At 42.3% G+C, this 22499-nt stretch overlaps 1 protein-coding gene and 1 long non-coding RNA gene across 14 annotated transcripts in view; one reads left to right on the top strand and one right to left on the bottom strand.

Moving 5' to 3' along the window:
• Positions 1-2177: 2177 nt before the first annotated feature.
• LOC112650453 (uncharacterized) overlaps positions 2178-22499 on the top strand; it is a 34153-nt gene continuing 13831 nt past the window's right edge. For all 10 annotated transcript variants that reach the window (XR_007413921.1, XR_007413922.1, XR_007413924.1 and 7 more), the window contains exons 1-2: positions 2178-2331; positions 16723-16876. This is a non-coding gene — a long non-coding RNA (uncharacterized LOC112650453). The remainder of the gene's footprint in view (positions 2332-16722; positions 16877-22499) is intronic.
• The window catches only part of SNX24 (sorting nexin 24), a 159422-nt gene continuing 142330 nt past the window's right edge, over positions 5408-22499 (bottom strand). For 3 of the 4 annotated variants that reach the window (XM_025433169.3, XM_025433168.3, XM_049116004.1), the window contains exons 4-7: positions 14626-14720; positions 12969-13001; positions 12362-12426; positions 5408-6962 (exon numbers count right to left, since the gene is read on the bottom strand). In XM_025433169.3, coding sequence (XP_025288954.1) covers positions 6895-6962; positions 12362-12426; positions 12969-13001; positions 14626-14720 — 261 coding nt within the window. In that variant the 3' untranslated portion in view covers positions 5408-6894. Of the gene's footprint in view, positions 6963-10769; positions 10994-12361; positions 12427-12968; positions 13002-14625; positions 14721-22499 lie in introns of all 4 variants that reach the window. The other variant, XR_007413917.1, reaches the window with a different exon arrangement.

Raw genomic sequence — 22499 nt, 5'->3', positions numbered from 1 at the left:
ATGTAATGAAACATTATGGGAATTTGGAAAGATGTTAGCAAATCCTAATTCAAGGTCACCGACTCTGTGGAACCAGCCTTGAGCTGGGTGGGTGCTGGGAACACAGGGTGCTGGCCATCTACTCCTTCACAGAATCTCAGGAGATCTACTCCTGGCCCCACACTAGAGGAGGAGGATAAACAAGTCAGAAGATGCTCCTGCTCTCACAGAGTCCATGTTCTTGGTGGGAGTGCAGGGGGCGGGGGGAGGGGGGAAGACAGTAAACAAACAGAATTACAGATGGTAAAAACTGCTATGAAGTAACAGTTTGCCATACACAAGTCAGAGAAAGACAAACACCATATGATTTCACTTATGTGTGCAACCAAAAAACAAGTGAACAAACAAGTAGATTCATAGATACAGATTGGTGGTTGCCAGTGGGGAGGAGGGTAGGGAGATGGACAAAATAAGTGAAGAGGATGAAGATGTACAAACTTCCAGTTATAAAATAAGTCTTGGAGATGAAAAGTACAGCACAGGGAATATAGTCAACAATATTGTAATGACGGATGGTGGCAGATGATGACTGCACCTAACCATGGTGAGCACTGAGTAATGTATAGGATCGTTGAGTCATTATAATGCATGCTGGAAACTAATATATGTCAACTCTACTTCAATACTGAAGATTTAAAAAAAATCATGGTGCCAGGGACGCCTGGGTGGCTCGGTGGTTGAGCATCTGCCTTTGGCTCAGGGTGTGATCCCGGGGTCTTGGGATCTACTCTCACATTGGGCTCCCCATGGGGATCCTGTGTCTCCCTCTCCCTATGTCTCTGCCTCTCTCATGCATAAATAAATAAAATCTTAAAAAAAGAAATCATGGTGCCAAGTGGTGTGACCTAAGAGGGGCTCTTTGTGGAGGTGATGTTGAAGCTCTTCAGGTGAGAATGAGCATCTTCTCAAGGGAGAAAGGCATATTTCAGGCAGAGACCAGCAGGTCTGGGGACTCAAACACTAGTGTCACCACTTCAATGAATACCAGCAACAGGAGAGCAAAGGAACTTGGAGATGCTGGCAGGAGTTGTAGCTTTAAGTGGGAATGAAACTCCTGGAAGATTTTGACCAAGTACATAATCTGATGGACACTTTAAGAAGACATCTCTGGCTCTTGTGTGCAGAATGGACTGTAGAGAAAGAAGCAGAGAGATCTGGGAGGAGGCTGCTGCTGGGAGCACAGAGCGTGGCTGAATCAGGCAGGATGGGGCAGCACCCCGTAACCTGCAGTATCATGCAGAAACATCAGCAACTGTTACAAGCCTAGCTCTTTCCCACCTGGGCATTCACATGTGGTTCAGAAATGCACCTAAATATGAAGAGTCAGAATGGGAAGCTGATGAGGGACTGGATTAACCTGAACTGAGGGGTCTAAGTCTCAAATCCTGGTAGCCTTGGTCAAACTGTTCAGTCTTCCTAGCCTCCATTTTTCTCTTTAAAGTGAAATGGTAAGAATACAAACCTCATAAAGATGTCATGAGCCTTCGGGGGACAATCTATGGACAGAATTCAGCCTCATACCTCTTGGTGCCCAAATGAGGGCGCAGTCCTACTAGCTACTTACCATAATCCCTCTGATCTTCACTTTCTTCTTCAGAGTTCATAAGAAGTTTGTAAGGTGATAGTGGAATAAGGTCTGAAAAACCCTAGTCTAATAATATGTGGCACACAGTAGGAGCTCAGTACACAGGGGTGTCTACATAAATCGAGCATCAAAGCTGGAGACACTGCTGAGGTCCCTCTGCCTGATGATGGGAGAGGAGTGAAGACAGAAAATGCTTCACATTTTAGAGGTCAGACTTCCAGCTCTACCCTAGGACATAAAACCAAGTTTTTCTCTAGATAATTACACAGACTTCAGGGGTTTAACATTTGAACGCACCCTCCTTCCCCTCGCACACAAATAAATGCCTCTTCACCCTGACCAGAGGCCAGAGTTTCACTAGGCATGCATGTGGGCAGAAAACAAAAATGTTGCAGAAATAGCAGTTGTGCGTTAGCGTCTGCTTCTTCCCTGGGTTTCCGCTGCTGAATTCAAGATCCGTAATTATCATCGAGGATGAAAACCACAACAAAGCCCAGATGAAAAGGACGGCTTCAGAGCGGAGTACGGAGACTGGCGAGCACAGCCTTACTCCCTGAACATTCTATCTGATTCAGTTAAACAGAAACATTACTCTCTAGTAAATGCCCAGAACTCCCCAAACAACGATTACGTCTCTGTTCTTCAGAGGCCAAACGCAGTGCCTTCATGTGGCGAGGGAACTCACGGGCACGCCACTGAACGAGTGGGTGAGTAACCGAACACATATTCAGGTAGGCCGTCATGAGGCCACTACTCAAAGCTGTCACCCTCGCTGCTTCTGCAGGTCCTGCCACCATCTGAATCTTTCTGTTCCACCACCCACCCCCAAATTCATACATTGAAACCTAATCCCCAATGTGGCGGTGTTTGGAGGTAAGGGCCCTTAGGAGGCAAGGACTGGGTGCCCTTATAAGAGACTCCAAAGAGAGTCCTCGCCCCTTTACTGACACACGAGGACATAGGAAAGAGAACCCCACATCAGACACCAAGTGTGTCGGTGCCCTATCCTGGACCTCCCAGCTGGGAGGAATGAATTTGGGTGCTCATTAGCCACCGTGTCCATGCTGTGTCTGTTATACAGCCTCAACAACTATGACAAGTACCTCCCTGTGGCCGCCTGCAACAGCCCAGAAGGTGAACCGATGTCCTCTGGATAGTGGGTCCTGCAGAAAGCATAAAAGTCAGCAGCCATTAAGGAAGGGTAGTTCGTAAAGCATCTCACATCTTCACATCCCTCAAACAGTAGTTCCTAACGTACGTGTGTATCGGCAGCAACTCAGCAGCTTGTCTAAGTACCCAAAGGCCCCACCCCAGGTGATTCTGACGTGTGTGTACCCCTGACTGAGAGCCACTGTTTGAGAGGCTGTCAGGGACATGAGAAAAGTACCAAGTACACGTGCCAAAGTCCCTCCTGCACCCTGGCAAATATCATTAACTGGTTACTGTATTACATCCTTACTCGTTCAAAATTCTTTAAAAAATAAAATTTGAAAACAATTTTGGTAAATATACACGGTACAACATTCCCCATTTTCAAGTGTACAATTCAGTGGCATACAGTAGTCATACTGTTGTGCGAGCATCCCCATCACCCATCTCCAGAACTTCATCTTCTTCCCCAGCTGAAATCCAGTGAACATTAATTCATTTCTGCCCCTCCCCCATCACTGACAACCACCATTCTACTTTCTGTTTCTATGAGCTGGACTATTCTAGGTACCTCATATAAGTAGAATCACACAGGACTTGTCCTTTGTGACGGTCTGATTTCACTTAGCATAATGTCTTCAAGATTTATTCATGTTGTGGCATGTGTCAGGACTTCCTTTTTAGGACTGAATAATATTTTATTGCTTGCATAGACTACATTTTGTTTATCCATTCATTCACTGATGGACGGTTGCTTCCACCTGTTGGCGTTTGTGAATAATACCAAGAACTTGGGTGTACAAATCATCTACTCAAGCTTCTGCTTCGACCTCTTTTGGGCATACACCCAGAAGTGGAAATGCTAGATCACACGGTAATTTTAATCTTTTGGAGAACTGCCAGACCATTCTGCACAGAGGCTGTACTGTTTTACATTCTTGCCAGCAAATGTGTGAGGGTTTCAAGGTCTCCACATCCTTGCCGACACTTGTCATTTGCGGCTTTTTGATAGTAGCCACTCTGATGGCTGTGCCGGCACCCTCGGCCGAGCACATTAAGCAGCCATGATCAATTGATCGAAAGTGACAAATGAGATGAAAGCCATTTGTTATTTCTAAACTGTTGCATGAGATTTCTACACTTTTCAAAGTGAAATGATTGAGGATTTACCAGGTAGGGAAGGTCAGTGTTACCAGGGTTGTAGAGATGGTCAAGTGTTTGAAATAGTGGGGCGGGGGAGGCTGGTCTGGAAATGGCTGAGTAGTGGGGACGAGGCCCGAGAAAGGCTCCGCATGAAGCACTGTGGAAGCCTGAGACCAAGCCCAGGCACACCACCAAACCCGCCAACTAGGAGCACAGCAGGTGACGGCTGTCCCCATGTCCTGCCTCAAGTGGCAGTGGGGTTTCTCTTCCTTCTCTTTATTCTGTTTCCATCCCTCTATTCTTTACTGCTCCATTTTCTATTAATCCGTGCTTTGAAAAAATTCATGTTTTGTAAAAAGAAAAAGGGGGGGCAAGAGGAATACATACCGTAAATGTCCATTATCTGTCTGCATGTGGATGAAGTATCCATGCAAGTATACTCATGAACTAAATGCAGTGGTTGTTTGCTGAGGGGGGGAGGGGGAGCTGGGAATATGAGACAGGGTGGGAGGTTTATCTCTTTTATATATCCTGTCATAAATTGTTATTAGATTTTCAACCGTGGAAATATAGTATCATCTTTCCAATGTCTGTTCCTGAACTGCAGTGACCAGAAAGTTCCAACTCCTGCCAGACTCCCCTGAAGCTGGGGATCGATAATAAGGTTCTGGCATGTGCTTTCATGAGATGGAGTGTGAGGTGGAAATGGGTGACTACCGTCTCCTGCTGCTTGGGGCCATAGCTGTGGGCAAGCCAGGCCATGGGCATTGAGAGGCAATTGTGGTGTAGGTGGTGGCAACTGGACGCTGTTCCAGGGCCCAGGGCCCCCGCTTCCTGGGTGCGGCTATGAGGCAGTTATGGTGGTAACAGTGACTTCCCAATCTCACTTGCTGGTACCTGGATTGCAGCTGCAGTGGTGATATTTACCCTAGCAGCTTCAAGAGTGGCCTCCTGACTTCATGAATTCCTACTCAAGGCAAAGGCTGCAGCTCCCCTGATGGGTGGGAGCTAGATGTTGCTGGAGGATTCTGGAAGTCATTCCTGGATTCCCTACTAAGGAGGTCACTCTCCTCATCCTTCCAAAAGATTCTGCGAGCTTACTATTCTTACTATTCCATTCTACTTAAAATACTTACCATGGCTTCTATTTCCTCTACTGGACTTGAAACAGGATATGAAATTATGTATTAAAAATTACTAAATAAAAAATAAAAGTCATCTCTAAAAAAAAAAATTCTTAGAAGGGATTTCTTGAGTAGTGTGACACCCAAAATGCTTGGTTCTTATATTAAAAAAAAAAAAAAATTCTTACCATCTTTGTAAATCATTACCTATTTTAACGAGCACCTGTTAGCTTAAAGGTGAGGTAATTTAACACTCAGAGTAGAAATAAGTGCCTATGAAGTATGTGAGAAGCTGTGTGCGTGTGTATAAAGAGACAGGACACAATTTGCGTTTCCGGTAAAATCCTAAAAGACAAATTCAAATATGTCTTGTCCTTTGTTTTTATTTAACTCAAAAATAGCTAACAACAAAACATTTAAAAAATATCTCTACCACGTGAATATTCAGTTATTTTTGGTTCATGACATTTGATTACATAGTCCTCACCCGTTTTCAGCTCGAAGTAACACATCTATCATAAATGTATCTCTCAAAGTCTGCAGCAGGCTTTAAACCTAACCAAAAACCATGATTTAGTTATCTGTTTTGAATCCAAACATTTTTATCCCACACAAAAGCTTAGTAAAATTAATAACCATAAATAGGCTACCTATTAATTAGTCTTCAATGAAATGCCCAAATACAGCACATACATGAAGTTTGCATATATGCTTTTGTCCTTTACTACTCAAAATATGAATGTCTGTGAGATGTACAATGGAGTTAGAGATCATTCATTGAACTTACATTAATTCCACCTAGGAGGTCAGCAAAAAAGGAAACAGTAAAGAAAGTAACAATAAATCCCATGAAAATTCCACCAATTTAATGAATGAGTAAACCCTGATAAGGGTCAGAGGACCTTGAGGAATCCAGGTGCTACCACTGTAGTGGCTCCTCAGGCACAGTCAGTTCACATCTGTGTCTCAGAAGGCAAGCATCTTGCAGGACGAAGTGTGATTCTAGTGTTGAAAGGTATATGGTTTTATACAAAATTGCCATAAACAAACAGCAACAACGTCAAGTGGTCTTCAATGGAAGAAACAGTCCTTTCTTCCAACACTGGAGGGAAAGTGATTGTGTTGGATGCACACATTTCCAGTATGGCACCTTCTGAAAGGGCTGTCAAGAAGAATCTCCTTACTGCCTTTTATCTTATGTTCTGACACTAGAAGCTCATCCCTAGGTATGACGCAACTCCACTGCAGTGTGAAGAGAAATGACCAGATTTTTAAAAATGCCCTAGCATTGTCAGCATAGTTTAATTTCCAGTTTAGTTCCGTCCTCACATTCAGCACAGTGTGTTTCTGTGATGCTCTCATAATGCCGGCACTTGAGAACGAATCTATCATTGACCGAGAGAAATCTCATGATGCAAAGATTAGTGTCTCATAAAATCTGAACAAAAAACAAAACAAAACAAAACAAAAAACCAAGCTACCAAAGTAGATCAGTCTCAGTGTGATTCAGGATAAGAATAACGTCCAATTAGCAGATGGTGCAAAGGAGGCAGAGGGTAACTTCTGTTTTGTCACGCCCGCTGCTCCCAGGGATCTCCTACAGCCTCCTTTTCACCAGTTGCAAAATTGGCAGCTACCTTCTACTTCTCAAACCTCGGCCTTAACCTCAGCACCGCCCTGGTTCAGTTTCTATTTTTAAAAGCACCATTCTAATGGAAATGTCCCTGCCCTGAATTAAGCTGGGACTGTGAATTTTACCACTAGCTAGAGCTGTTATGTCATGGAGTTTAGGTTAATTTGGTAGGTATCGATTCCGTGAAACCTGCTTCAGCTTCCTCTGGCCACGTAGGATCTCTACCTGGGCTGGAGATGAGGGTAAAATATCCCATGGAGGACGCCTTCGATAACCACATTTGGAAAATCTGAAAAACAAAAGGAACACGGCTTGTCTTACGCACCTCCATAAAACACAACTGCATTTTGCAGAAGTGAGCAAGCGAGGCCCACAGGAACTCAGGCATCCGCGTCGGTCGCGGGGGTGCAGCCGCTCCGCGCTCCTCAGGACGCGCTGTCATTTGCTCCGGCCTAAAGCCACTTTAGCGCGCACCCAGACTCTGCAGGAATGCACGGCCAGATTTGTAGCTTATTGATTTAAGGGATGTTCTAATGGTTAATGCTGCTGGGCCCCAGCTCTTTATCTGAATGTTTTCTCACAAGGAAGATGGATTACACTGGCAATTCAATTTCTAACAAAATCTCAATATACTTGAAGGAATTCCAAGATTTCTACTGGGAATACTTGGCTGCAGTTTTTCCATTGTGGTTTACAGCAGCGTTTAGTCCAAGTTGTCTCAAGGATGATCGCTCGGTTACACGAGCTTCCAGGGAGCAGCAGGAATGGGGGCCGTCTTCCTAACTTAAAAGGGCAAATTTCTGACAAAAACCATCCTGTCGAACATGAAAAATCAGCCACATTTTTAGACGAGATACGAAGGAAAGCGAGAGTGTGTGAGTAGGCTGGGCCACATCCCAGTTATCAGAGCGGGTAAAATATGAACAGATAACTTGCACGGGGGAACCCATCCATCACACAGCCCAGAGGTTCAATTTCTCAGCTTCAGTCTGCCTATAATTATGTCCAGAATTTATGTGGAAGCTCCATCCCTTTAAATAAATATAGTTATTACATAAGGAAATTAGTTGGTCCAATACTTTCAGACAGACACTAGTACGTTCTGTTATTAACCGACCTGCTATAGAGTACCTACTATGTAAAACCACTTGTAAGGGAGGGTGGAAAGGTTCCTGGAGGAGCGGATCAGGTTCAAAGACTGAAATGGAGGCCAGGGGAAAAAACAGAGGCAGAGAAGGAGGAGGCTCGAGGGCAGGAAAGCTAATTTAAGTCCAGGAATTCTGGCTTTATCTGAAAAAGCAATGAGAACTCCTGAAGGATTTTAAGCAGAGTCACACAGCATTGAATCATGTTTGGCAAAGATGGCTCTGGCTGCCGTTCAGAGTATGCGGGGACTAGTTCAAAGTGGTGGTGGGTTCCATGTGATGAGTGAGGGATTTCTTAACAGAACCTGCCTGAAAGGTTTCTATAAAGACTGGTGAGTGAAAACAAAGCATGTGAACCTGAGCTGGGCACACAGTCAGTACTGGTTACCATCGTGGACCAAATATGGTCTGGTAACTGGGAATGTATGTAAGTAACAGGCCCTGACCCCACCATGGAACTTCCACGCTAGCCAGGGAGACAAGCAAATGAATACACCAACTAAATATGCTTTAGAAATATCTCTAGTACACGAGCAGTTCAATTACTTTTGGGTGATGATACTTGATTTCTTAATGTTTGCTTTAATTCAGCATGAAATAACCTAATTTTCCATGAAATACATCTTTAATAATCTGTAATAGGATTTAAACCTACATATTTTGAACCGAACCAAAAGCAAAGATTTTGCTAAGTTCATTTTAATTCTCAAAGTAGTTCTCCCCCACAGAAGTGTATTGACACCAAGGGCCATCAATGCAGATATTGATCAGTTTTCAATTAGATGCCCAGATAGAACACACCAACGTGCATTAGCATATGGGCATTTATCCTTTGCCACACAAAATATAAAAGTCTATTTGAAAGTCAGTGAAATTAAAAAAAAAAGAAAGTCAGTGAAATTACAGCATATTCACAGTATATTCATCAGCATATTCAGCTTAAATAGATTTAAGTAAGCCAGTTCAGGAAAAAGGACAAAAAAAGGAAAATACTGCTAATTACTTGGTTTCTGCTCGGGTCATGATCTGAGGGTCATGAGACTGAGCCCTACGTTAGGTTCCACACTCAGCACAGGGTCTGCTTGAGATGCTGTCTCTCTTCCTCTCCCTCTGCCCTTGACCTCACTTGAGTATGTACTCTCTCCCTTTCTCAAATAAATACATAAGTCTTTTAAAAAATAAATAAAAGCAAGGGGGAAAACTGAAGCAGGGAACAGGGTTTGCCAGTGAGGGAACAGGAAGGAGAGGAAAGACCTCTGTGCACAAGTAGGGTGTGAATGAGGACACAGAGGCCCCACCAGGAGGGTATCTGGGAGGAGGGCATTCCTGGCAGAGGGAGGAACACAAGCCAAGGCGCTGAGCTTATGGTCCAGCAAGTGCTGAGCAGGTGCTGGAGGCTGGAGAGTCAACAGGTGAGCACAACAGAGAGAGAGAGAAAAAGGAAAAAAGTATATGATCACTAGTGTAAAGGAAGCAAGCGGGGGACTCTGATCAAAGTGAATGGAACAGAGGTGCTTTATAACAAGGTCCACCAAGAGGACCAATGAGGAGTTTATCAGAAGTCATTATTTTTTTTCAACTGTTCCATTCCATTCTGCCCTTTGGGTTTAGGCTTCGTCATCCATATGTTTTAATTCAATGTCCATTACTGCTTGAAAATTACCTTGGCCTTTGTTTCCCATAGAGAGGGGATGACAAGGAATGTGACTTAGGATAGGTTTTGTGGTCATTTTTGTTGGTTTTCATTTATTTTGGTAAACATTTGCTGTGAACCTTAAATAAAATGAAAGGCAATGTGATGGGGGGGGGGTAGTCTTAACTGGCTCTTGAGAACAGAGCAAGCAAAGGCTCTCTCTAGTTGCATCTGGAAGGTTCAGAGCCAGTACTGTGTGGGGACAAGAAGAGGGCTTGGTGGGGGTTGGTGGGGGGAAGCAGCAGTGCCCTAAGGGGGAACAAAGTGAAGACCTTTGAGGCACAGAAAGAACTCAGGGTGGCTACAGCAGAGTGTGTGAGGGGGTCCTCTTAGAAACAGGAGCCAGGCCTAGAGCACTGAGGGCTGTAGGAGCCTGGTAAGAGTCAAAGCTCACAGAGAGGGTGGGGATGGAAAGAGGACTGTGTCGCAGCTGTATACACAAGGTGATTAAGATCATAAGCAAGGAGATCATTCAAAAGAAAGCAAGGGAGAAGACAAGAGGGCCTATGACAGCTGGCTGGTGGGCTTCCAGGGATGGGAAGAAAAGTAGGAAGGTGAAAAAACCCAGGGGAGACCATGTAGGGAAGGGGAGAAAGTGGTCAACAGTGGCCAAAGCTGATGGGAGCTCTGATGAAAGCTGATGAAAGATAGCCATAGAGGGTAGCCATGGGGCAGATGCTGGGGACCACAGCACGAGCTGTTCTGAATTCCCCAGAGAAATCAAAACAAAGCCCAAAAAGCATATGCTCAGAGAAGAATGTCTGGTTATTAGCATTTTATAAGAGGAGAGTGAAGGTCAAGATTTTAAAGATAGACATGCGTCTGCTTTTGTGGGTGTCAGTTCATCTGTGAAAGTATTTCCATACTCAGTATCCTCTGGAAGAGTATCCTCTCAACATTTTGTTACAAGGCTTAAATAACACACATGCACAGGAATTTCAACCAAATGCATCAAATTTCTGACCATAAAAAAATACCTGGAAAAAATACTTGTGGAACCATGTTCAAAAGACAAAAAGAATACCCTATAAAACATTGCCTATTTCATCTAGCCTAGATGACGTTATGCGTGTCTACTAACTGTAACAGTTTGTTAACCTAATATCAACTAATATGTATTTTTGAAAAAGATTTTATTTATTTGACAGAGAGAGAGAGAGTGAGAGAGAGAGAGAAAAAAAAAAAAGCACAAACAGGGGAAACAGCAGAGGGAGAGGGAGAACCAAGATCATGACCTGAGTCAAAGGCAGACACTTACCTGACTGAGCCATCCAGGCACCCCGATAATGTGCTTTTTTAAAACATAGGAAGCAGGGATGCCTGGGTGGCTCAGTGGTTGAGCGCCTGCCTTCTGCCCAGGGTGTGATCCTGGAGTCCCAGGATTGAGTCCCACGTCGGGCTCCCTGCATGGAGCCTGCTTCTCCCTCTACCTGTGTCTTTGCCTCTCTCTGTGTGTCTCTCATGAATAAATAGATAAATAACCTTAAAAAAAAAAAAAAACATAGGAAGCAAATGTTACAGAAACAATTATTCCTCACTGAAAGGATTTTATAGGAAAAATACTATGAGACCATATTCGTATATAGCAAGGGCAGCTCTGCTGGATCAGGGGCTAGGAATGGTCCTGCAACAGAGCCGGGCTGCATGCGCACGGGCCTTGCTCGCACCACCAGCTCAGTCACTGATCTCAGTATACATGCTGCTGCTACAGAACAGTCCCCTCTCTCTTACTGGTGATAAGGTTTTACTGTCAGAATGTAGGAATGGTTTCAACGGATAATTTATCTACTGCTATTGAGTCGCTATGCTATTTAGTTACTCCCAGAAACAAGAGCTGAATGCTCTACGTAAAGAGCTCACAAGGAGAAATTAGGCACCGAGGGGTCTCCCCATCAGCCGTGTGACACGAGGCAAGTCAGGGACCTCCCTGGGCCCCAATTCTGCTTAGCCAATGATGATCTTTGTCCTGCTTATTTTGTGAGGCTGTTAAAATTTTTTTTTAAAGATTTTATTTATTTATTTGAGAGAGAGAGAGTGAGCGAGAAAGAGAGAGCATGAGTGGGGAGAGGGAGAGGGAAAAGCAGGCTCCCCACTGAGCAGGAAGCTCAGTGAGAGGTTCGATCCCAGGACCCAGGATGATGATCTGAGCAGAATACAGATGCTTAACCGACTGAGCCACCCAGGCACCCAAAGGCTTTTAAAAAATTTAAATGATATAATGTCTGGGAATGTACTTATGAAGGGGTGTATACCAGAATATTTTGAGGACTCTGAGGAACTTAAATTTCTTGGTACAAAGGACAGAGCCAGGCTAAAATATTGATTACATTCATGCATAAATTCATTATATTTAAGTACTCAATTTCTAAAAATGCACACTCAACCATCTAAGGTGCTATAATCTAAATGGAAGTAAAATATATATGTAATACACGTATGTTGCTTTTAGGGAAAAAAGCATTTGAAAAAAAGGACCAGAGCCTTGGAATCAAACCTTAGCATCTGGATAAAAAAAAACAAGCACAGATCAAAATACACTACCTCCAAAAAAAAGAGAAAAAAAAAAAAAAAGAAGAAGAAGAAAAGAAAAGGAAAGACAATAAATATTTTTCCTTCTTATTACTCTAATTCAAAATTGCCTGGTAAGGTAGAAAGAAAAATTACATTTCGTGCTGCAAGTCCTGCCCCAATTAAAATTCCGAATGTCTCTTACAGCAAGAGCACTGGTTTATTGGCAGATTATTAAGCCCTGGACCAATGTCACTCTGTTAGACCTGTATTAAAAACGTGGTTTATGTGGTGCAGGGTCAGATCAGTAAAGAGCTGTTAGCAGATGACAGGTTTGATTACCGCTGGCTGCAGGCAAGACGTATGGGTCCCTGAGGAACAGCAGAACCGGCTGGTGGGACAGTTTGCTGGAAAGGTCAAGAACAGGCATGTCAGCATCAGGGGACGACGGTAAACAGAAAACACTACAAACTAGCTTTGAGGGGATCAAACTGCTGTGTGGGGACATCTCAAGGTTTATGTATCAAACCGTGTGGGTGAATAATAGCGAGCAGAGTTACAGGGAAGAGACCAGCACTGCCCGCACCTTCTAAACATTTCTTTGTGGAATTTGAAGCAGATATACCACCTATACAATAAATCGTTGCTGAAAAGGGCTGGGTTTTGTTTTGTTTTGTTTTGAAATCTCAAAGCACAATTATTGATAAAATAGTATTCATATTACTTGCACAAAACAAAGTAGGGCTCTTACCCCTTCACTCCTAGATACAACTGGTTACTTCTCTAACTTCCTAGCAAATATTTAGAATCTTAAAATTAACTTCCTAACAAATACTTTCTAGAAGATCGTGACTTGATACACTGACACCACGGGCATTACACACTTAACAAAACCACTGTCCTATTCCTGGTTTTATGTAACTCTTGATCTGTTAGTATTAGTTCTTACCTTGATTCTTCAGATTCTGGTTCATCAAAAGATCTAGAATTTTTTTCAAAAGAAGAAGAAAAAGACCATGTAAGTAAGTTGGGTGAATGTTGCTGCAAACCAAGGGAAAAATAGCCAGTATTCTTAGAGCTCTGAATTGGGAATATTTATTTATTTATTAATTATTATTATTTTTTAAGATTTTATTTATTCATGAGACACAAAGAGAGAGAGAGAGGCAGAGACACAGGCAGAGGGAGAAGCAGGCTCCATGCAGGGAGCCCGACGTGGGACTCGATCTCGGGACTCTGACACGGAACTCGATCCTGAGACTCCAGGATCACGCCCTGGGCTGAAGGCGGTGCTAAACCACTGAGCCACCTGGGCTGCCCTGAACTGGGAAATATTTAAAAGACAAGTATCTTGACAGAGTCACGGCATGACCCATGCCTCACTCTAAAGAGTCATAAGACCACCATATTCCTGAATTTCAATTTTCTGAAGATACTTATAAACCTAGGATTTTGCTTTCGGGCTTATGTAATGGCGAAAAGATTTCACTCTGTCATTCCTCAAATCTCTTCTTAAAAACATCTCTGTATAAAGCCTACCCTCCTAGCAAACGTGCTCAAGTCAGAACAGGACACGCTGACAATGCCTATTATTTGGAGAGCACAGTGCATATAATTCTCGCTCTGGGGTGAGTGGGAAGTGGCCTTGTTCAAATACTGCCAGTGAGGGGGGCTGGTATCTGCAGCCTCTCATCCAGCAGGTGGCTGGGCTTTAACATGACTTGGGTGTGGTCCACCTGAACCTCTGGTAGTTGGTATGTGTCCTTTGGACAGGTCTGGAGGCAGCAAGAGGATGAACAAAACCCTTTTCTCTGCATGGGCTTGCAGAGACTTTATGATGGTGTGTCTCTCTGTAAATAGATTTAATATGTCAGGAGGGTTACTGATTGCCTTCAGAGGCTAGCTCTACACCAGTCAGGTGCCCAGGGCTGGGCAAGTGGCATGTTTCAAAGGTCATTCTTCAGAAGAACATTTCCCAATTGCTGATGATATCAAATGTCTGGTTTCTTGGTAGACAGGGACTGAGATCTACAGCCCCACATTATCAGGTCCTGTGGGAGAGGTAGGAGGAAGCAGGGAGAGAGAGTTCATTTGGGAAGACCTGGGCTCTGCTAGCTACAAGGCAAGAGATTTTGGTAAAAACACTTAGTTCCTGTGTTTCGGTTTGTTCAAATCTACAATAAGGGAGTTGGGTAAAACCATCTCCAAGGTCATTCACAGCTTCCAGATTATGTGACTGTAGATGCATGGGGACACAGACTTTGCTCAAGTAACCACCAATACATATATTAGTCCCTCAACAGGCTATCTAGAGCCATAATTCCCATCAGGTAACATCACTTTGTGGAGCAGCGTAATTCAAAAAGTCAATTCCTTAAGTCTAAACCTGAGTTACTGAGCCTTAGTCATTTGGCCACAAAACAGGAATGAGGACTACAGAGGAATTCCTTTGACTACAGGCAGGGGGCGAGTAAGTGCTGTCCCAGCAGAGAGAACGGGCATGGCCGGGCTGGCCCTTCCAGTGCCACTGGGGTTACTGGTTAGGCCAACAAGTGACTGTAGAGTGGCTTCAAATACACATCCAATAGGTGAACAACAATTCTTACCCACAACTCTCTGCCTTCGGTAGAGAGGGCAAGTGTCGCACATTTAGGAAATCAAGGAACAGTTTGGGAAGTTCTTCATTTTCCAAAATGACAGCCTGTGAAAGGAGAAAACAGAACTTAGAAAGTGAAATTTATCAGGCAATCAATAATCAAAGCAAAAACTTCAAAAAGTCAGGACCATTCATCTAAGTTCTTACCAGCATCATTCTTCATAATCTGTATAGGGGATGGTGGTCTCCATTTCACCCACCAAGAACTCAGGAGACAAGCACGCTCTTTATTGTCAGCAAATACTCCCAACCAGCATTTATGGAGCATCTACTACATGTCAGATGCTGATGAGGGGGTAAGACAGTCAGACACGCGAGGGGGCCACCAGATAGAGTTCTTGTCTTCATGGAGGTTCTGGTATTTTAAAAACCTGGGGACATCAATAATACTGCTAAGATATGTACCTCAAATTTTCCTTACTGGGTGATAAAATGGTCTGGGCTGTGTGCATGCATGCGTGTGTGTGTGTGTGTGTGTGTGTGTGTGTGTGTTTGTGCATGTAAAGAGCCCACTACTGTTTACAAAATACTACACATGGTTTTTTGAACTAGAAGATTTAGCCAAGACCACTCAGCTATCACTTCTTTCGGCACAAGGATCAAATGACATTTATTGCTATTTGGACAGCTCCATTTAAAGGGTCAGTAACAACTTTATCACTAAGTGTAAATCAGCGTATATACTAAAAAAAAAAAAAATCTATACGGGTTCTTCCATTTAGGGAGCTCTGCTAAAGAGCTGGCATAATGGCATAACCATGTCAGTTCTCAGCTATCCAAATTACGCAAGTGCAAGGGGAAATCTAATGGAGAATGAGAGAGTGCATTTTCCTGGGTATTTATCTTTTAAAAAAGAGGGCCACGGTATGTGAACTGACTAAACAGTTGCCCCTAACCTCCCACTCCCCCCCCTTTTTTTTAACAAAGACCATGGGAAAAAAAATCAAAGATTGTACAATACTTTCTGGAAGTAAGAATTATTTTCAAAGGTCATTTTTATCATTTACCTTAGTTCTCCTCCTCCCACATGTTGTTTAAAGACCAATGAGATGGGATGGTGAAGTATCACTCACACGGCTGATCAAGAGCAGCTATGTCATGTGATGCATAAGGCACAAATGACAAAAGGTCAAATTATGTATATTTTGAAATATGTAATTCTATATAACCTATGGCTTTTAGTCATAATTTACATGCTGAGTGTAAATTATTTTCTATTTCTAGTAGAGTTTTAAAACAGTTACCCAGTTCAGGATATAGGAATGGAATGAGCAATGCAGGCTGACCCCTACATTATGCCAGCATTTCTACTGCTGTTCAATTCCTGGAGAGGAGTCATCTGGAAAGCCAGCAGCCCTGCCTTGGTCTCTTCCTATTCTTACATAGCCGATTGTACCCACTGAGGAAGTAAGAAAGTAAGCAGAAGTAGGAAAACAAAAAAATGCATAAAATAAAATTTAAAAAGCCCTCCTCTTCCCAGAGGCATGCTTTCATCACTATTTCCACTGACCTCCATCTCAATTTTCATCTACTTGGGGAAATTTTGAGGGTGCCTATAAGGTCATTATTTCAGTGCCCAGAACTCAAAGGTTGTAAGAATCATTATATATATGAAACTCCAAGGAATTTTTGCCATAAAGTAAGTTATAGCGATTATCTCCATGTTTCTACATATCTGTTTAAGAGAATGATACAATACCTATTTGAATAATAAAGCTTAATATGGTAACAAACACAGAGCTGTTCACCTAGGCAATAGTTTTAATTATGTGTACAAGTGGTAGCTTTCAGATTAAAAAAAAATGGGGGGGGGGTTGGTGGTAACACTCTTATCTCCACCCCCACCTTTTAAAATAAATTAAATCAATAACAAGTGTGGGACACTTTTAATGACCTGAACTACTTAATTTCCAGGATCTTTAGACATGTCATCCATCACTGCAGTATGGAGGAAGACATCTCTTGAGTGTTCAGGGGGTTAGTTTGGTTTTATTAATGCAAGATTTAGGGAATTTTAACAAGGTGAATTGTTTATTTGCCTTGACAGATTGGCTTACAATGCACTGGCTACATCTACAGCATGATCATTAATGACAAAAGACAGGCAAAAAGCTGTTTACACTACAACACCAGGATGGGAATTAATCCTGTTCAGCCTCCCCAAATAGAGTACTCCACATAGATGATCACATTTTTTTTAGGTAAGATATACTGGCAAAGAAAAAAAGAAATATAGAAAACTCCAGAAACCTGTGAGCATTTTTGTTAAATGTTACCTGAAAATTCTCAAATAATATTTTTCATAAAACAGTCACCAGTATAGATTTCAGGATTTAGAGGTATAAAGAAAGTAGTGTTGGGGGGTTAATTAAGTATTCAGTTATGTGGTGGTAGGATTTCCTAAAGTCTGCTAAGAAGGTTTGTAAGAAAATGATTAATACTTAAGTTCAAACAGAGATAGAGTGTAATGATAGAATTTACCTAATGTAACATAATATATACAAGTGGAGTGACAATCATCGACTAGTACAGAGATGGACAAGAGAAATTAAATTAGTTTAACAAAATCTTTCCATTCATACACACATGATCTCACTCCCTGAGAGAGCCAACAGTAATGTGGGGACTCATGACTGTTTCATTTACATCTTCTTCTGTTTCTTGAAAAGCTTTCACTCAAGAAGAGCCCTCCTCCTTTTTTTTTTTTCTTTTTTCGTTTTTAAGATTTCTATTTATGTATTTGTGAGAGAAAGCACAAGCAGGAGGAGCAGCAGAGGGAGAGGGAGAAGCAGACACCTCCCCCCCACACACACTGAGCAGGGAGCCTGAGGCAGGGCTCAATCCCAGAACCCTGGGACTGTGACCTAAGCTGAAGGCAGGCGACTGAGCCACCCAGGTCCCCCAAAGATCCTTCCTTCTTAAAGCTGTATCTGGGCCACTCCACCTTCTTGGGACCCCAGTCTAGTCTAAATACCCAACTGTATTCAATAGGTAAATAAATATATTTAAACATATAATAAATAAAATTTATATACATAAATATAAATAAATATATACAAATATATAAATTACATTTTGAATATCAAACCATATTTCTCCATTTTAGCTTGCTTACCATGATTTTTTTATTAGTCTTCAATGGTTACTTATTTCTATTTTTTAGAGAGGCAGGATGGTGTGGTAGGAAGTATGGAGGTTTAGAGCCACACCTGGGTTCCAACACCCTCTTCACCTATCTCAGGGTTAGCGTGAGGATAAGATGATGGCCTCAAGAGTCTCTGGAACACAATTAGCATTCAATAAATGTTCACTGTTTCCTTACAATCTCTTCATTGTATCAATCCCCAATAACCTATTTTTGCAGGTTTTGGAAGTTTGGATGATTGTCTATCTAGCAAACAGGACTTCTTAACCCTCTATGATTCATGGATCCCTTTGAAAAAGGGATAAAAGCTGAGAATCTCACTTGCTGAAAAATATGCATACATATATATTTGTACTGACAGCGGCAGGGGGTTCACAGGCCCCTGACAGCCCAGCCAAGGACACCTGTTTTTAGCTCCCTGTGGCAGTGAGGCTGCTAGGCACACTCTTCATTTGGCCCGGTGCCTACAGCCCTCGCTGCTGGGCCTGTGCTGTGTGCCAGCTCCCCAAAGGGCACGCTGGCCTTCTTGTTCTAGTTTTCTACCCTGTTGTCAATTACAACCCCACTGGCGTGTGTGCTGCCTTGCGATTGGAATTCATTGATGCTTTCAGCTCTGGGCTGTGGTGGCAAATATTTGGCAGTGAGGCTACTAGGATTCTTTTGGGTAGATCAAAATCTACTTCAGCACTGAATTTAGAAAGTAGATCATATTCATGGCTTCTGTGTGTTCCATAGGAAATTCTACAATTTAACAATCTGTAGTGCTGATGGTTCTCAAAATTAGCAAAACATGGAGGAAAATATTATTTAAACTCTATCAATGCTGGGTTAGAGTCCAGCCGAAGAGGCACTAGTACTTTACATTAGTTAGGAGAGGAGCATTTTGAAATGCAATGCATTGATGGGTCCATTAACTAATAACTCCGATGGTAGAGTTCTGACACTGGATCTGACACATCGCTGGGCAACTAATTTATGCAGTTAAAAGATGAGAATTCAAAATGAATACAAGTTAGAAAAAAAACTGGAAATAAATCCCATTAAATTAAAATTTACAAGGATATGCACTGAGTCAAATACGACAAGAGGCAGAATTAACTATCCAATGTAAATAAAAGAAGAGTAGCTATTTACATACAAGTACTCTAGGTCTCAGGGGTAGTTCAACAAGAAGTGTTGCTTCCAGAAGGTTTATAAAATGAGCTGAGCAATCCTCTTGCTCCACTTAATGCGGTATTAGCTAGCTCCCAAAGAAAAAAAAAAAAAAAAGAATAAGTGCAGAAAGGCCTACTAATGAGCAATGAAAATGAATAAAAGATTCAACATCGTTTCCATAAGAGATCACCCAATAGCAGGTAGAGAGCATGGAATGAGGTGTTGCAGGGCCAAGGAGTATGGTCCTTTGGTTAACTCAAATTTTTTTTAGTAGGGTGGAGATTTTCAAGGCTGCTGGAACAGAAAGAAAGGACTATCCAAACCAGCAGACAGTGTCTATCTCTAATTGAAGCCAATGCAAAAAACAACAAACAAACAAACATACAAAAACAAGCAAAAGTGGCCCATGTATAGGAAATGCCTGCATTGCAAGAGCTTCTATAAAAGTCTGGGCTCTGAAACTGTGGAAGGAGCCTCAGTGTCCATCGAAAGATGAATGGATAAAGAAGATGTGGTTTATGTATACAATGGAATATTCCTCAGCCATTAGAAACGACAAATACCCACCATTTGCTTCAACGTGGATGGAACTGGAGGGTATTATGCTGAGTGAAATAAGTCATTCAGAGAAGGACAAACATTATATGGTCTCATTCATTTGGGAAATATAAAAAATAGTGAAAGGGAATAAAGGGGAAAGGAGAAAAATGAGTGGGAAATATCAGAAAGGGGGACAGAACATGAGAGACTCCTAACTCTAGGAAACGAACTAGGGGTGGTGGAAGGGGAGGTGGGTGGGGGGTGGGGGTGACTGGGTGGCGGGCACTGAGGTGGGCACTTGACAGGATGAGCACTGGGTGTTATTCTATATGTTGGCAAATTGAACACCAATTAAAAAATAAATTTATGAAATTTATTTCATAATGTCCCATTGTCTATCAAGCTCTGAATGTCTTTTAGTTGCTCTTTGATAAACTTGCGGATGGGAGAAGCTATAGAATTAGCAGAAGACGGCATCAAAGAAATTTCCATGCAATTTATCACTTGGGAGTAATGTAGACTAAAAATCACATTATTATCAAGATGCACATGGGAAATGGGGTTCAATAAAGAACTGTAACAAGTGTGTCATACACTATGTAATAGACTGTTATTACTGCATCCAACTCTGCTAAGCATTAAAACCTGGAAACTACCTTGTAAGAAGCAAAAAATAATCATCATTATTCTTTATAGTGTTACTTGCTTCCAGGATAATACAGGACTTTACTTAAAACAGACCAGATATTCCTTCAGAAACATCATTCTAAAAGAATGGGGGAAAAAAATCTCCTGGTCTACAAACACATTTACAAGAAAATTGCCTGAATGGGGCAGAAAAACAATAGCATTTCTACCAGCATCTCCTGCAAGCTCAATGTTTACTCGAGGAGAAATGTCTTTTTTATTGAAAAGGTGCAATTATCATCATGTAACACAAATCACAAAATCCCGATTTTTCTCCCTTATCAGCTTTATAAAATCATGTTCCCAAAGGATACCATTGATTAGTTGCACATGTTCTTTCTGTGACATCCCAAATACTTAATTGTCAGTTATCTTTTCTTCTTCAGTAAGTAAAATGCAGTCACAACATTACAGAGGGACCTGTTCTGCCTTAACCTTCACTAGATGCCATCATGCAGTGGAAAACACTGGTAAAATATCACAGGATAACGCTGTCCGACAAGGGAGACATATAAACACCGTAATGATTTCCCACGAGTTTCCATTTTAGAAAATTGTCACTAAGGCGAGCATAAACGGTGACACATCTCCACCGAGGACACGGTGAAATCGAACACTGGCATTCTAGTTAGGTCCAAGCCTAGCCGGCAGCCAATTATAACAGGAACGGAACATCTTGTTGAAAACTTAGACAGGACCGCTTTGGTAACCTTCCAAGATTGCTGCACAAAGCTGCATTGTTTTCACCGATGTGAGCCTTTTCTTCTCTCCTCAAAACATTAAATAAATGAAAAAAGAAACAACGCACGTTTCTGCCCCATTGTCTATCAAGGTTTGTTACAGACTGCGGGGAACCTCTGTCACAACAGCCAGGACGCTGAACTGTGTTGGGAGGTTTCCAGGAGGCTTTAAAGCCCGGCTCCCCTTCCATCTAGTTGGGTTTGAAATGCCCGATTGTTTGGGGTGACAAAGTTCATGACAGTTTTTCCTCTGCCCACCAGGAGAGATGCGCCGTACCATACCCACTTCAGAGGCGCAGCTAAGCACAGAGAAGGAAGGAGAAAAATCAATGCCTCCTCACTGCAGTAAGTGGGCTGCAGTGTCACTGTCCCTGGGGATCGAGGCTGACCAGCACACAGAGGCTCTGCAGTCGTCGGGCTTCTGCTTACCCACGCCCCAGCACTTGCTCTCAATTTCACAAAACGAGCCACGGGAAGGTTATCAAAGGAACACTTTTAAAAAGTCAGATGGCCACCTAAAAAAATACAAATCAGATGTGCGTCTGAAGAACCCAGAGTGCCATGCATCCTTCCTTTTGTGCATGACACCATTTCCCGGATGCTCCTAACTCTGTGCCTGGAAAAAAAAATTGCACAATTCACAGAATTCAGACAGACAACTGCTATGGTTTCACAGGACTTTATAGACTACCTTGCAAGAAATCTGAAGACCTGCCCTAGAAGCTGAATGCTGACAAGGGTCTATTTAAAATGGCAAAAAAAAGAAGAAAAAAATCTGTGAAAAGAAATACTGTAATTTGGCTTAGGATTTGAAAGAAGAAATACCATTCCTGATAATACAGCTAAAGAGACAAAACTAATCACGGGACAACATGATTAGCTCTTTTAGTATCAAAATTTATGTTCTGTGTGTTTCTGGAATATTTATCTAACACCTACTATGTACAACCACTGGTACGATGGCTGGCCAAACAAACATGGTTCTGCCCACCCAGGACATACCATCTAGTGAGGAAAATGAATGGTGTTCCAATAATCACAGCCAAAAGCACAGTAGGCTCAAAGGTAGAAGCATGGTGGTATTAGAAAAACCGACGCCAGGGTGGCTGAGAAAACATTGAAGCAGAGCTGGAGAGGCTGGTGGGGCTTCTGGGTCATGTCACAGATTTGGCTCTTTCCCTTCTGTGGATTTAGGGGCCAGGGAGCGGTGTTAGCAGTTAAATGGTAGGTGGAGTATCTCAGTACACATGACACGATCTGATTGACATGTTGTCTACAACTGAAATGGCAAGAGTGCCCCTCAGACCCAGTGACCACTCATTCAATCCTCTCTCTGGCTACCTCTAAATTACTTCTTAATCAAGCCATCGAGTTAACGTTAATGACTGTATTTTCATTTCTTACTGGTTCTTTTCCAAGTTAGCCTGGTCTGTTTTTCTCTGAAGCTTGATCTTTTCTTATGCCTTCAATTATTTCACAAATTTTTCATTTTTGGTGTTCATAAAATTGTCCTTTACTTGAAATTCTTGGGGTTTAATCCTGCTGTTTTGTGTCCAG

The sequence above is a fragment of the Canis lupus genome, chromosome 11, assembly GCF_003254725.2.
Source record: "Canis lupus dingo isolate Sandy chromosome 11, ASM325472v2, whole genome shotgun sequence".
NCBI lineage: Eukaryota > Metazoa > Chordata > Mammalia > Carnivora > Canidae > Canis > Canis lupus.
This window is presented reverse-complemented; position numbering and strand designations above follow the sequence as displayed.